The sequence below is a fragment of the Rhamphochromis longiceps genome, linkage group LG23 (genome assembly GCF_057381845.1).
Source record: "Rhamphochromis longiceps isolate RC_006_pf linkage group LG23, R_longiceps_female_GT1.1, whole genome shotgun sequence".
Taxonomy (NCBI): domain Eukaryota; kingdom Metazoa; phylum Chordata; class Actinopteri; order Cichliformes; family Cichlidae; genus Rhamphochromis; species Rhamphochromis longiceps.
This window is the reverse complement of record NC_140578.1, coordinates 19175471-19191898: the sequence shown is the minus strand read 5'-3', so window position 1 is coordinate 19191898 and position 16428 is coordinate 19175471. Positions and strand designations below refer to the sequence as shown.

The 16428-nt window shown below is 38.4% G+C and overlaps 1 protein-coding gene across 1 annotated transcript; it reads right to left on the bottom strand.

The window, feature by feature from the left end:
• Positions 1–8931: 8931 nt before the first annotated feature.
• Positions 8932–14553, bottom strand: LOC146641748 (uncharacterized). Its single transcript, XM_085397591.1, has 4 exons — positions 14193–14553; positions 11267–11374; positions 10564–10669; positions 8932–9144 (listed from the first exon to the last, which is right to left on the bottom strand). The coding sequence occupies exons 1-3, from the start codon at positions 14551–14553 to the stop codon at positions 10572–10574; spliced, it is 567 nt and encodes a 188-aa protein (XP_085253717.1). The 3' UTR covers positions 8932–9144; positions 10564–10571.
• Between the last annotated feature and the right edge of the window lie 1875 nt (positions 14554–16428).

The window sequence follows — 16428 nt, the reverse complement described above, 5'->3', positions numbered from 1 at the left end:
AAAAGGGGAGAAACTTATGGTGTGACCCCCAGAGCATAAGTTCTGATCTATGAGAGTGGGAGGCAGTTCATATCCATAAAAGGGTGAGAGACGAGGCAGATTACACACTTAAATGTGTCCGATTGAGATGCTGTGTTATGACCTTAAAAAGTTCCACTCATGCTTAAACACACTCTAGTGTGGCTGAATTACAACAATTATATAAAGATGAATGTACCAACATTTCTACACAGTTGCCAGTTATCGCAAACACTTAATTGCAGTTGTTGCTGCTAAGGGTGGCCCAACCATTTAGCAGGAAATCGCTTTTCCACACATTTTTACCCCTTGATAACAAACACCTTCATGTAGAAGATGTGTCTTGTTTATTTGAAAAATTATTCTGATATTTAAATTTGTCTGATGATCTGAAATATTTAAGTGTGACAAAAATATTACAAAATAGGAAATCAGTAAGTGGGCAAGCACTTTTTCACACAACTGTAGCTTATATAGTTTTCTAGTCTGGTGAAACAAATCTATCCACCATGATTACTGAGTAGCATAAGAACATTACACAATCAACAGGGAAAGTGCTATTTTTGTGATACATAGATATATCTGAAACGTTTTTGTACATTTTTGTAACTTTTCCAGTGTCTTTCCACAGATCCAATACTGTAAAACTCCAACAACATGATCTACATCACCTGGTGGTACTGATACTACAAATCCAACTCCACCTTACACTTTTAGTTTGATCTCCGTATTACCCTTTCTGCAAGTCTGCATTTCCAAGAATGTAGTGGTGTTGTAAAACGTCTGTTAATATATGACCACATCTTTTGCTCAGTGGAAATGTTGTAAACTGAACCCTTAAAATCTCAAGCCTTCTCTGCTTTCAGATGCCAACTTGACAGGGTTTTCTGTCTCCCTCTCTCTCTCTCTCTCTCTCTCTCTCTCTCTCAGTAATACAAAATGCACTTCCATGGTTACATAACTACAGCTTGCAGTTAAGTGACCATGGAAGTGCAGAAAGCTTGCTGTTTTCTCTTTTTTTAACACAATGCCAAACATTCACATGAATATAGAGTGTCACATCATAACTAGATTAAAAAAGTCTAACAATGCTGCTGAAACACCACATGGAAGCCATTTATTTTCTCCCTAAAGATGATATGAATACATTAATATTTGTGGTTTTTAAGTCAAATGTCATTTTCAAAGAGAATCTGACAACAATGGATCAGTAAACAACATCTCTTCAACTTTGAGAGACACCACACAGTCAAAATAAATAAATAAACAAAAACCTTTGGTACTTACTTGATATTGGTCAGAAAATGTCCACAAAATGCATTATATAATTTATTTTCCTGTCACACAAGTAAAGCCCGTAGTCCTCTACTCTGAAATCTAAAGTGACAAGTCTGTTTTCCAAGGTTGACAAGTTGGTTGCAAAATTTGAAAAGCAGTAGATAGAGTCTGAAGAAAAACTGTGGCGGAAACATGTTGACGTTGTTGTTGAAGTAAACACTAAAGTAAAACACTAGGAGAAAAGTCTGTAAGTTTCCACAAGTGTTGGTTTTAGGTTCAACACTATCTGAAGCCCCACTGGATCAGGTTAAAGTGAAATCTCTCCTCAGCTCTCCTTTAATATCAGTCATGTTCTCTGCATCTGCGCAGAGCAGAACCGCCAACATGATCCACAGAAAAACCGCGATCAGCTTCAGGATCCAGAACAAGACAAAGTCGTCTTAAAAAAGCCTATTACAGTAAAGACTATTAATTTATTTTATTTTTTTCGGTGGCATCATTCGGGTTGGGAGTAGATCACCCTTGGCTGGAAAAGAACAGAAGGAATTAGTACAACAAGGTAGTAATCTCAGGAACCAGCACAGACAAGCACAGGAAATCAGGAATAAGGGAATATACTAATGAAAAAAAAATGTTAACAAAAGTAAACAAAACAAAAACAAAATGTTCCAAGTTTGTAAGATTAGCACTCACAGTTCCATTTCATTTCTTAGTAATAGCAGCAATTGCTTACCGGAGCCTGAACCACCTCTGATTCATCAGAGATTTGAACTGAAACATTATCCCCCTGGTTGCTGCAGCCTTTCCTCTTCAAAGACAGCGTTACAAAAACAATCCCTGCCAACAGATCACTGGGTCACTTTACCTTCAGACTCACATTAGTACAAGACGTCTCGTGACGAATGAACAAATCTGATCTTTAAACTCTGAACAGCGCTGAAGTGAACTGTTCATGATGCAGAGATCCAACTTTATGCTGATGATAAACTAGTTTCTGTGTACAGCTGCAAAAAATATCTTACAAGAGTTAATTCAGAAAGGGAAACATCAATCTTGTCTCAAGTTAAGTGTGTCCAACACTATACTGTTGTTTTTGAAATATCTCTAACCTTTAAGATCTACTCATGCTACCATCTTGGCTTCCACAGGAGTTACAATATGTTTTGGCTCTGGTGAATATTGGCTGTGTGACAGAAGCTGTTTGTGGACCAAGTATGGCCCAGTTAAACTTATTTACCGTAACTAACTCACCAAATACTAGAATTATGGCAGCATTAACTGAAAGAGGTATGATGAGCTGACTCAGTCTGCAGTGGTTCTGTAGGTTGCTGGAAGGCAGAATGACATCTGGAAAAAGTATGTGAAAAAAGATTACATTAATACATTTTAAATTTATGTTTACAAGTCATCAAGGGTTTTTTTTTACTGTTGCAAAGTACTGTAGTAAAACCCAGTTGTTCACATTTCCAACAAACTTTTCAAAGATTAGGTCGCAGTCTAATCCTTTTCACAGCTGGGGTTCTATTGCACTGAGATGAGCCGTCGGAGTCTAACCGCCAAATAACTATCAAAATTCTGTTCATCAGTAAATCTTCTTTATTCTTTGGTCTGTAAATGGTCTGTATTTTGTATAGCGCTTTACTTGGTCCTAAGGACCCCAAAGCGCTTTACACTATACACAATCAACCACCCATTCACACACACATTCACACACTGGTGATAGCCACAGCCGCCCTGGGGCGCACTGACAGAGGCGAGGCTGCCAGACACTGGTGCCACCGGGCCCTCTGACCACCACCAGTAGGCAACGGGTGAAGTGTCTTGCCCAAGGACACAACGACCAAGACTGTCGGAGCCGGCGCTCGAAACGGCAACCTTCCGATTACAAGACGAACGCCCAATTCTTGAGCCACAATCGCCAGATTCTTTCTAATAATCTCTCCAGATTGAAATACTATGTGAAACTGACAAGATTTGTAGACACTGAAAACAAGACGTAGAAAGTTTCTGTGAAGCAACCTGAACGTTTAAGGTCAAGGTCAAATGTATTTATTCAGCACATTTCCAGACAGACAATGCTGCAAAAAGTGCTTAACAATATAAAAATGCCATTAAAAAGACACAAAACAGTGAGTTAGTGAACAGCCGTAGACACTGGAAGAGACTTTTTTATCAGTGATATGGGGACCAGAGACTGAGAAGGTCAATGAAATATGGCAGCTTAAAGTAATAATGGGCAAAGTAACTCATGGTGAAGTGGAAACCTCTGAAACTAATCTTACCAAAGAGGCCAGTGAAAAACACAGTCGATCAACAAAGATCCTGGTGTCAGAGACAACCACAAGGTTTGCTTTTGTATTCATTAGATTTATTGGAAAAATTAGACATTTCTGATTCTCAGATCACATATAGATACTAGTAAAAGAACTCTCTGTGTCCTATTTAAATGTACTGGGTAAGTGTCAGTTTTCATTGCATAGAGTAAATCTTGTAAAGGGTTATGATTTAATCTAACCTATCATTCCCAAACCTATCCACGTGTTCTGCAGAACATTAGCAATGTGAACGTGAAAAGGAAAAAACAAAATAAAAAGTGACATCTAAACAACACACCAAGATCTCAAACAGAACAGAAATGATAAACTATCACCTGATAAACTCGTTACTTACTTTTTCTGTCATATGGTGGACTCCAGTGCATATCACCACTTTATCTCGAGGTGTGTTTAGAGCCAGTACACAGTAACTTTAAAATGGACAGTCTTTATAACATACAAAAAAGAAAGCAATTTTGACCTGTGAAACTTACTACATGAGTTAATTTCCTCATATGTTCACTTTAGCACTTGCTAGTGCAACAGACAATAAGAGGCCGGACATAAAAACAAGATAAAAACAATTTGCTAGAAATAATCAAAAAGCCTGAACATTAGGTTCAGTCAAATAAGCTTTTTCTTTTAATGTTTTGGAGACACAGACGAGGGAGAAAGTCGCAACAAAATACCTTTTTTCTTTTTCTACAACAGAAGTCAAGCCTGCAGTTTTCTGCTGTGAAGTTTGAGTTTGTTTCCTGTGATTGAAAACATGATTTCAAAATCAGAAGAGCAGTAAGTAGCGTCTGTTAGAGACATGCTGTGTCTTGGTTCCATTCTGCACCTTTGCACAGAGACTGTGGTGTTGACCGACAAGAGCTCTACACTTCTTTCTGAAAATGATGACTTGGGTGTTGTACCCACAAACACCTCAAGCCTGACAGGAAGTGAAACTTTTTCCATCTCCAGACAGTACTGTGCAATTTGGGTTAATACTGTGTTTGACTGACTGGATCCTTCAGGTGTAAAGTTGCATAGACTTAATGTCATGGGCCTGGGTCTGTGTACCCAGAGATCACGGGGTTTTTTTGGGCTGGCGATCCTCGCAGGTCATCCTGGGTCTGGGTTAGGCTTACTCAGCTCATGTGTTTTGTTTTGTGCTTGCCCGCTGCTTGCAGGGGTATGTGTGTGTAGGTGTATTTGTTTCCGGTAGGCCGGTTTACAGGCACTGTGAGGCCTGGTGAGTGCTGGCCAAGAGGCCAGGAGACTGCCACACCTGAGGAGGATAATGACACACTCCTCAGCTGGTCAGCCTCGTCTGGAGGGAGCTACTTAGGAGAGTGGCTGAGCTCTCTTTGACGTTGGATCGTTGTGTGGGAAAACGGAAGGATGAGCAAGCACAAGGAAACAGAGAGACAGAGCGGAGAAACGGACCAACGTCATTGGGGGAGAAACTGCACGGGATTCAGGGACACGTACTAACTTGGAGCACGCCCAGAAGACAGCTCATGTGTTTTGTTTTTGCACTGTAAATAAACGCACTGCTTTCATTGAAAGAGTCTGGCATTTGGGTCCTGCATTTGCAACCCTGACACTTACCTGCTACTATGGCCTTCCTAACCTCAGAAGGAAAGAAGAAAGAATAACTGCCTACAAGACCGGTCTGCACACTTTACCTCACAATAGGAAAACAGACTATTTCCTGCAGTACTCTTGCTGCTGTGTATTTACTACATCTGCAGTTGTGGTAAATACCTGCAGCCTGGAATGTGTGAAGATGCAGCATATATTCCATTAATGTATTTTCCACTCTCTCATTTTACAGCCGTATTCTCCACAACCCATTGGCGCCCACTTCAGTCATAACCCTAAATGCACACATCTAGATCCACCCACTTCACTTCAGTAAAGTTAACTTCATCTGTCACTGAATTTCATCATAATCTCAAGAAATGATCTGTGATCATTACATCTCAGCCGGTCTATTCCTTTGTTGATATCATTAAGATTTGTTTCAGATAATTTCAATATACTGAATGCTTAAAAAAAACAATGGCAATGGAGACTTTAGACTGTAACTTAATTTAAAAAAATGCATTAAAATGAGGCAAATGCATTTTAGCAAATTGTACATTTTAAATCCACCCAATTGAGAGATAAATGTGTATACTCAGGCCACCTTACAGAAATTTAGAGCAGAAAAGGTAAGGCAGCTGTTTGAATCGAATTTTCACTTACCTTTTATTTTAACTGCTTAACATTCATTAGGTCTCAGTTACCTCTTTAAAGAAAGCAGTATAATTAGTCTTAGATTCACATGTACCCAATTTACATCCCCAAATGGAAACATAAAGAAAGTTAAGATAATTTATTCCTGGAAACAGAACTGATACGAAGCAGTGGGTGACAATGTCCTTTGTGAAACCACAACAGATGAAACATAAACTTGTGAGAATGTGTCATAGGCTGGTAAAGGAAAATATCTTCCATTTGCAATGCACTAAGAGTTTGGTTATTCTTTTAGAAACTAGATGATGTCACCTTTCAGATACAAACTCAGACAGATTGTGGTCTTACATATTTTCTGTCCAAAGCCTTTTAATATGGGTATAACCAAAGAGGCCAAAATCCCACGGCTGCACCTGCCGTTCAGCTCCCTTTTTCTAGAGTAAGTGCAGAGACAAAGATGTGGCCACATAAACCGGACCTGAGATGCTACTCTCAAGCTGTGCACTCCTCTGGAAGAGACTGTCTGGTTTCAATATATTGGAGTGAACAGAGTGAAACTTCTGGTGATAACACATCTGCAGCCTGATGTTAGCTAAACTGAGAAGACCCACAGGCAGCATCGATGACTGAGACATCTATAAAACCAGGTGGATGTTCACTTTAACCACAATTTTTCCCCAATGCATTGGTTTTAAGTTCAAGATATTTTGATGGTACAAAGAGACAATGAGTCTGTCACTTTGATAGTACGAAAGGGGGAGTGGGCATTTTTGTTTTTGACGTGGCCAATCCGAGCAGGGAGCTGTTTCTACATGCACCCTATGGTTTCCTTTGCAAAAAATAAGTGCTGCCACAAACCACCACCTCACATAGGCACAACTAACAAAAATGATCCAAATGTAGACATTTTATCTATTATCCATGTGTCACCTCTGCACCAAGTTTGAGATGCAATCAGTCTTTTCAAAATATGCTTTACTGCTAATGGATCATAGGCCTGAAGAATAACTAATCCTACAACAATAAAGTTAAATAAACTGTGGTTCTTACCTGAGACAAGGCGAAAAGTCTCCACAAACTGAATGCTGCCTCCTCTCTTGATGGCACAGAAGTAAAGCCTGCAGTCCTCTGCTGTCAAGTTTTTAATCACGAGTTTGTTTCCCAGGATTAAAAATTTGGTTTCAAAATCAGGAGAGCAGTAGGTAGAGTCTGCTGAGGAAAATCTGCGGTTGATACATGCTCTGAACTGATTGTGGATCTCCATGTACCAGTGTGGGTCTGATGTCTGATTGGAGCAGGTTAGAGTGACATTGGTCCCCAGCTCGTCTCTGACCTCGGGCATGTTCTCGGCCTCTGCACAGAGCAGAAGCACCAACAGGATCATCCACAGGAGAACCATGATCAGCTTCAGCATCCACAACAAGACGGAGTCGTCTGAAAGCAGCTCAGCTCTGATGAGTTAAATGGTGACTCTGATCAGCGATAGGAAACCTCAAACACCAAGTAATTTATAGGACATGTTGACATCCAGCCCACAGTTTGGGTTAGTATGATGTCACAAACCAAGACCCACAGCTGAATGTGATGCACATCAAAACCAATTACAACACTGTTTTACTTTAAATGAAAGAAACCATAGAACTTAAACTGGTTTGTGATCAGTAAGTCAATGCAGACAATTTTGTGTATTGTTTTCTCTCCTCCACTACTGTGGGCGGCAATGTTCATTTTCTCTGCTGTTTTTGCTTGTGGAAGCTGATCTTTGCTTGGAAACTGAATGGCTTTTGCTATATATTGCCCCCTGTCAAGCCTGGCTGGGGCCCTGACTGTTTCCTGTTTCTAACTAAGTTGTGTGTTTAGTTGTGTATTGTGTGTTATAAAGTGAGTTATAAAGTGTATCAGTGTTTCAGTGATTAAAGTGTCACCTTCAAGTACTGAAACATTAATATAACATGAACCACACCCCCATATAGTGGTAGTAGTACTATCAAGTACTACATGAGCAGATGAATAGAATCAACCTTTTGGGAGACTGATATTACAAATCCAACTCTGCGTTATGCAATCATTACTGCTATGAAAACTACAGCTCCTACTACATATAATCCTGGTTATAACTTAACATAGTCACCTCTAGTAGTCATAGTCTTTTATTACATCTACTACAGGGGTACTACTCCATTTACAATATTTTTTACTACAATTACTGGTAATATTGCTGAATTTAACTAGGTGCCAGTGCAACAAAATGATCCCTTTAAGTTTCAAATACTGTTCAAAGTCTGTTTGTCAGTACAAAATGCCCTTCACATGTTCAAATGACTGCTGCTGTTAGGAATAAAATTATTACATAAAGCTGTTTTTATTATTTTTATATACAAATTCCTGTGTGCTCATTAAAGAGTTCGCACTCTGTGTTTTTGAGGGTCAAAAGCTTCATCAGTGCTATAACTGAATTGAATTATTGTGATGTGATGCAGTAGCGCAGACGGTTTTGCAACATGCTTACATATTATAACTAGTCAACAGCCAGGATGATATTTTCTTGGCCAAGGGAGTCCTGACAGAATGTCCCAAACTTAGATAATAAAGAGAATCAGTAGGATAATATTCTGATTCTGATTCTGATTCTGATTAATGATGAGGGCTAGTCAGGGAGGTGTTTTCTCTTCTCTGTCTTATTCCAGGAAAAGGTGCGGATATGAGGCGAGGTTGGACATGAATGTGAATGGAGAGAAGACTCGCAGGGAGACAGCAGGACTGTCACGTTGTATAAAACTGTACGGCCCAATCCAGGCTCATCCTTTTGTGTGAAGACAGATGGCTGATTTCACACAGAGGTCCAGTGCTTTTCACCTGTAAGTTCAACTGCTGAAGCAAATTCAATATTTTAAACCACAGACGTTCTCCTGTACTTCCTTCTGAAAATAAAAAACAAGAACACGGCACAGCTTAAAGTTTTATTAAAGGATAAAACAAACAAATAAAAAAAAACAAAGCACAAAAAAAATCTATATCTACATAAGTTTAAAGTTTTACATAATAACTGTACAGGTATTTTCTAATGATGTTTATCCTGACTTAGTCAGCTTTGTGTTGTAGAGAACAAAAATATATACATATTTCAGTTTTTAGTTTAATGTAAACCAATTATTAACCAATTAAAATGAGTCTGACAGCAACAATAATAAATGATGAGAAAAACAATATATCCCATCCCCAACGTTTGATGAAAGGCAAAGAAATCTTTCGGTGATGTCTTGTTGGTTCAGCTGGAAATCTACGCCATAATTTGGATCCTCTTATCCTGAAAGACAAGACAGTTGCTCAGTATAGGGAAGTAGTAATACTGTAGCGGTACTTTTAAGCAGTGTGGGTAGTGACAGTGTTCTGTAGTATTAGCAGCAGATTGATTATTAAAAGAAGTTATTTGGAAATCGTGTTTTGAAGTCTCAACATTTGTGTTTTGGGTCCTGTTATGTATTCTGTTCAAACACTAATAATACTACAAGCTCTAAGCCTGAGGTGAGTCCTGTACAGCTATGGGGGGAGTTATAGACATCAAAACAGTTTTTTTAGAGCAGACTGTAAACATGTTTATTTATCCTGTAAATGCGAATAAAACGTGAAACTTGTCACCTTAAAGTGATTATTGTTATCAAAGATTAAGTGAGCAGTAAATCACTTTATCAGAGATGTCTATGTGATCTGACATCTTTTAACAACCAGAGGAGTCGCCTCCTGCTGGTCAATAGAAGGAATACAGCCACGAAAGACTCGGCCTCACTTTTAAGAATTGTTGCCATTTGTGACCATATGACCATAAGTAGTCACAACACCACAGACTGAAAGTAGAATTAGCAGAACATAAATGCAGACTTAGCAATAATGCCATATAAATAATATCAGTTCAGTTAGTGAAGATTTATGTTTCTGAAATTAAAAGAAAAAAAGAAGCATAGTTTCCAATGTTTTTACTTTCTTTTTACAAGTTGTTGTTTACACGTGATTCTAAGAGAGTTTTAGTATTTTGTAAAACATTTATGAAGTGCAATACTTAATTCAGGTCTCATGGTAGTAACTAGTAGTTTCAGCAACAATATTGCAGCATTAGCACCCACAGTTTACTTCCTTTCTCCCCTCACCCCCAACTGGCCATGGCAGATGGCTGCCCCTCCCACAGCCTAGTTCTGTTTGAGGTTTCTTCCTGTTAAAAGGAAGTTTTTCCTTCCTACTGTTGCATAAGTGCTTCCTCACAGGGGGTCATATGATTTTTTTGAGTTTTATCTGTTTTTTGTAATGATGTAGGTTCTTTATATCAGCAGTCCCCGGTACCGGTCTGTGAGTCGTTTGGTATCGGCCGCGAGAGTTGAGGCTCGGGTGTGAAATGTATGGTTTTCAGGGTTTTTATCGGTTTTCAGCGTTATTTTGTTATCGTTTTTATCGTTAACTCGGTTTTCCTGGGTCTTTTCACGTGTGCTATGAATAAATCTTCTTTTTTTTCAGTACTAGTTTTATTTTGTTGTATTTATCCACGACACCTTAAAGGCTGGTCTGTGAAAATATTGTCGGGCATAAACTGGTCCGTGGCGCAAAAAAGGTTGGGGACCGCTGCTTTATATTACAATATTATGAGTGCCTTGAGGCAGCCGTTGTTGTGATTTGGCATAATATGAATAAAACTGAGTTAAAAATTAAACTGAAGAATCAGCATTGGTTTGCTTACCTGCTCAGCTACAGTGTTATAGAATTCTCATAGATGTGATTCGACGGATCATCCAGCTGTGTGCTGCTGTTTTTCTTCCTCAAGCACAGCAGTGTGAAAACCCCACCTGTCAACAGATCTCTAAGTCACTTTACCTCCAAACTCACAGTTTCATAAGCAGTCTTATGATTAATGAATGAAAACGCTTTGCTCTAGAAGTGAAACTCCTAACAGTGTTGTGCATCCAATCAGCAGCAAATTAAAGTTCATTACCATCAACGAATATTAAACTAAAAAGATAAAAGTGAAAATTTTGAACTAAAATAAAAACTAGAACTTAAAGGACATCTTTTCAGAAGTATGGACAAACTAAAACCCTGAATTGTATAACTGAAATTGTATAACTGAAAACAAAAGCTTATTTATATATTTACAATATAAAAACAAGACAGAACATTTTCAAACAATAAAAATTATACAGACCAAAAACTCTCTGGAAACTAACTGAAACTAAACTGAAAGTTAAAAGACAAATTCTAAAAATAAAATAAACCTAAGTGTGGTGTCTTTTATATGTAAAGGTAAATATTTGAATTGGTACAAATATATATATGATAAGTAAATCACTATGTTTGGTTTGAATTTGAAGGATCTGGCTGTGGATATTTCTTGTTAAGATCATAAAGTCTTTCAAAGTTATTGACAACAAAATCTATACACTGACCCATTATTAGAATGATGACAGTGGCAACAAAGACAGAGATGATGATAATGAAGAACTGACTCGGGATGCAGTTGTTCTGTGGGTTGTTGTTGTCAGACAGAGTGGCATCTGAAAAAGGACAAAGATGAAATTTAAAAGTTGATGATGAAAAGCTGAAACTGTGATAAAGTAAACACATACAGTTTACACTTGAAGTCCCAAACGTTTATCCTCAAATATTAGACAAAAATGTAGATGATAAAGAAATAGTCATTTCTTTAAAATAGAAAATATTATTTTTGGTTTGCTTTTTTAACAGCTTCAGTAGACAAACTGATCAAATAATGTTTCTAAAACTTGCACAGACACTGCCATGTACAAAATAGTTTTGTTGCAAAAAACTGAAACGATAAGGGCCACACACACAGGTGTAGTAATATAGAGACCAGAGATAGTGGAAGACCATGAAAATATGGCAACATCGTGATAATGAGTAAAGTGACCAATGATGATGTGGATGAGTGTCAAGTTAAACTTATAAAACCTTTAAGGCAAATTGTCTGAAGACAAGTGATGGACACAGCAGCGATCACCAGCGATCACTTCATTTCTCACAGTGAAATATATCTCAAACTCCAGCTGCAGGAATAATCCACACATCCATCTACCTCCCCTATAAACACTGTCTTTTTCTTTGTGGAAAATAAAGACAAGATCCTCCATGACTCAAAAAGTGTTTTGGTGGCCCCCCTCCCTTATTCATTTCATATTTATATTCATTTTCTACATATTCTTTATGTTCAATTTGTGCCCATAATGTGGCATCCCACTTATTCCCAGCTTGGCTATTAAGGCCCCAAAAGTCCCTAGCAATTCCTATCCAGCCTTGGTCGCATATATAGCAACTCTGGATCTATCTCTGTGTCATTCCACTGGAAATACACTCATACTTACTTTTGCTGATCAGTTTTCTAAGGATCTCTATTTCATCTTACCTTCTATTTTTCTAACCTCAATTGCTCAGCACGACAAACCACTGGTTTGTAACTGTCCAGCATGCATCACATGTATGAAAAGCTTTATGTTCAGCTCTAGGGGCTCAAGTGAGCTTGTCTTCCACCTTCCACCCCCAGATACAACACAGACGAACTCAGCGAATTAATCTGGAGCCGTGAACAACAGTGGTTTGGATCACCTGTCCTTGAAGGAAAATGTTTTCTCCGGGTCACAAAAGACATGTATATTCCCATGAACCCTGAATATCCGTGAGAGGATATGTTGGGAGTGTGTTTGGAGGACCCAGGTGCGGACACAGGCGAGCAGACGGAATTAACTCCAACAAAAGGCGAGCCTTTATTTCGGCTGGTATACGTGGAACATTAATCAAAGCGAAAAAAAAATAGACTGTGAAACTACTACTTGAAACTCAACTAAGACACTGTGACGACTCTGAACTGGCTGAGTTCTATGATGAGGAGAAGATACACAGACGACGTCATGAGGAACAAATGGAAACACACAGATTAAATACACACAAGGTGATTAGATTAGATTAGATTAGATTAGATTAGATTAGATGAAACTTTATTAATCCCTCGGGTGGGTTCCTCCGGGAAATTCAGTTTCCAGTAGCAAAGCACCGAAAGAAGTTGCATGTTACAGATATGATGATGTGATTATGAGGGGGAGGGAAACACATGTGCAAACAGCTGACACAAATTAACATGATGACACCAGAGGAGAAAGTGGAACTAAAATAATGAACACAGAACACAAGACCTCTTCAAAGTAAAACAGCAAGCATGGAGACTTAGACACGACAACACCAGCTTACCAGACCTGAAACACCTGACAGACAAGAAATGAAACCAAACAGAAAAACAAGGAGACAGATGATAAATAATGGCTAACCTTAACCTCAACTAAAACCTAAATAAGAATAACACACAAACTATAATCACAAACCTAACATGAAAGTCTCAACAATACAAAATAAAATTCTCAATGCCGAGTCAGAGACCCAGCCTGTGACAGGATAACAGGTTGGTCGAGCGTTCCATGACCAATACGAAAACCTTAATCCAAGTTTGGACTAATTAATAAATTCTCCTTTCCCATAACCCCAGTCCAGAAGAACTGTCTTCATGTGACATTGTAAAGGAAAGTCAACCAAGACAGGGCTACAACATCTAGGATGGAATTCAGGGTAATTATCATCCACCCTATGGGCCCTCCCACCGAGGAGGTTCGAACTATCTCAGTGAGCTTGTTGTGCAAGTAGTCCCCCTCATCTCCAGACTCTACCTGTTAATGTAATTGAAGAAGTGTTGAAATTATTCATTACACCACCCAACTACATCCTTAGTTGAACTTAGCAGTGCCCCACTTGCAGTGTACTCTGTGTGAGTAGAGCATGCCAGACCTGTCCACCACAACCACCTGATGACAGAAGAGGATGACAATTCAGCTCCTCTCTTTATGCAGGTATAGAAAACACACAGCTGTAAATCTGATGATGAAATTGCAAAATCAATCATCAGTCTGCAACCTAGGATGTCCTCGTCCTGTGTGCACTTATGAGCACCTTCACACCTTCTGAAAACAAACAACATTCAGGACCCATTCGTCAACCTGAGGGTTCAGGGATACATCCTTGTCGTCAACCAGAGAAAAAAATATAAATACATACAGGCTACAAGCCGGAGAACAGCCCAACAGTCCTGTGGGTCATGGCAGGCCTGGCTCCGGGGTGGGACCCAGAGCCAGGTACCCAGTAACCCTATCACAGCAACAAAACAACAGCAACAACAATAATAATATAATCCACAGCAATAAAAAACAAACAAACAAACAAAACAAAATACCAAATAATAAAGGATAAACAACTTCAAACTTCCAAACAAATCCCTAAAACCGTGATAAGGTCAAGCAAAACTGAGATACATACTTGACACGAAGTGAAAAGTGTCCATGAAATGAATGCTGCCATTTCTCTTCCTGCCACAGAAGTAAAGCCTGCAGTCCTCTGTTGTGAAGTTTTTTATTATGAGTCTGTTTCCCAAGATTAAAAATTTGGTTTCAAAATCAGGAGAGCAGTAAGTAGAGTCTGTCGGAGAAAAACTGCGGCCAATACATCCTCTGAGCTGACTGTGGATCTCCATATACCAGTGTATGTCTGAACTCCTGTTGGTACAGGTTAGAGTGACATTTGTTCCCAGCTCCCCTTTGGCCTTTATGTTCACGGCCTCTGTACAGAGCAGAACCACCAAAAGGATCATCCACAGGAGAACCATGATCGGCTTCAGCATCCAAAATAAAATGGAATCGCCTCAAAGCAGCACAGCTCTGATGGGACTGACAGAGAAGTGCTCTGCACTTTCCATTTCCTTCACATAGTGATTATGTTGCATGCAACATCTAATGCCAAACCACAGTTACCAAAAAGGAAATCAAACTTGACCTTGAGCCTACACTCAGCTCAGTTAACTCAGTCTCTAGTTACGACACAAGCGGCAGCAATGATGGACATGAGCAGTACATGACATGACGTCAGACCAGCAGAGAAAGTACTGACTCTACTGTAGGTAAAGACAGTACTGGTAATGTATGTTTTATAGTAACAAAAGAAGTAGCATAGAAGGAAAGTCTAAACAAAGGTCCTCACTTCATTATTTCCTTCTTGATCCGTAGTTATTATAATTATTATAATTAACTAAAATCAAACAAAAAAATAGTAATTCTAACAGAATGTTTTGTCCAAAAAATTAAAGACTTTAAAAAAAGAAGAAACAATACTGAAACAATACTATATAGTGTCGAGTGTATGTGTATAAATCAAATGAAATTTAATAAAGAGGAAATGCCCAATTGTCGTCTTTTTGAATGGTAGAAAATGTCAGCTCAATAAGCATCTGGTACATTTATGCTGATAATGTTTTGGACAAAGGCACATTTTTGCAGTTTTCCTTTTGTACAACACCACAGTAGATTTTAAATTAAACAATTAAGGTTAAATTAAAGTGCAGACTTTAAACTTCAAATCCGGGGGTTTACAAAAATGTGCGAATTACAAAACTTCAAGTCAATATTAACTCCACTTTGAAGGAAAATTGTAAAGTGTAAATCTTCTGAATACAACAAATAGAGAAATTATAAATATATCACAAAAGGTAAAAATACTGGCATAACTACAAGCAGTGCCCGTTTATTTAAGGTCACCTTAAATAGTCCCATATTTCACTCTGGCTTGAAAGTGTCTATAAGTCCGTTAAAATTTTCAGTTGATCACTATTTAATGTTATACAAATTTGTGGCAATATCCAATTTATTACTGACTACTACGCACCCATGTTTATAATACTGTCTTTTTGTTTTATAAGTAATTCAAGTTTAGGAGTAGGGTAGGGGTGAAAAAACACATTTCCTGAATGCCACTGACGTTTGAACTGCTCTGGGCCATGGATGAATGTTTGGCTGAACATCAACTCTGGTGACTCTTGTAAGTATTATATCTAAATGACATAAAGTGTTGAGTTTGGATTGTAATGTCTGTGTTGAACTTCCACCCTTCACAAATACCACCCTCAACTTTATTATAAAAATTTTTTAAAAAAAGGGACAACAAGGAAACCAATTGTGGAAACTAGCTCAAACTAAACTGACTGTCTTGAAAAAAAAAAACCAACCCAACATTCTATAAAAATTAACATTAATGAAAAAACACATAATTTGACAACAACAGCAACCAGAGATTGATTATTAAAGAAGAACTTGGTCAATTCTGTTAAAGTCTCAACAATAACAGTTTGGTCATTGTATATTGTATGCCCACCACAGCTCCAAGCCTGAATTGATACAATGACACTCCACCCCCACCCCCCAACATACAGCTGTCACGATGAGGGAAATGGCTATAGTGGCTAAAACCACTGTTTTGTACTAGGATGTCAATTTGTTTAATTTTGCTGTTAAGGTGTTAAGTTTTAAAATTGGAGTCTTTGTGGCTGAATAATATTTGGAGCCAGCTTGAAGTGCACTTTAGAGGAACTGCAGTTATTGTCACTGTTTCAGGATTGAAGGTTGGCACCTATCAAGAATGTAATTCTCTTTGGCTAGTGACGTGTCAAACACAGATACCTCTGTTACTCCCTCCCTCTTTGGACTGACAATCATACACAAATAGA

What these genes read in the sequence shown, in the direction of transcription:
- LOC146641748 (XM_085397591.1), bottom strand. Translation starts at nt 14,553, where the DNA reads ATGCTGAAGCCGATCATGGTTCTCCTGTGGATGATCCTTTTGGTGGTT. An exon ending in CACTTTTCACTTCGTGTCAA is followed by an intron (nt 11,375 to 14,192) that starts GTATGTATCTCA and finishes GTCCTTTTTCAG; the next exon opens with ATGCCACTCTGTCTGACAAC. An exon ending in TGTCATCATTCTAATAATGG is followed by an intron (nt 10,670 to 11,266) that starts GTCAGTGTATAG and finishes ATCTGTTGACAG; the next exon opens with GTGGGGTTTTCACACTGCTG.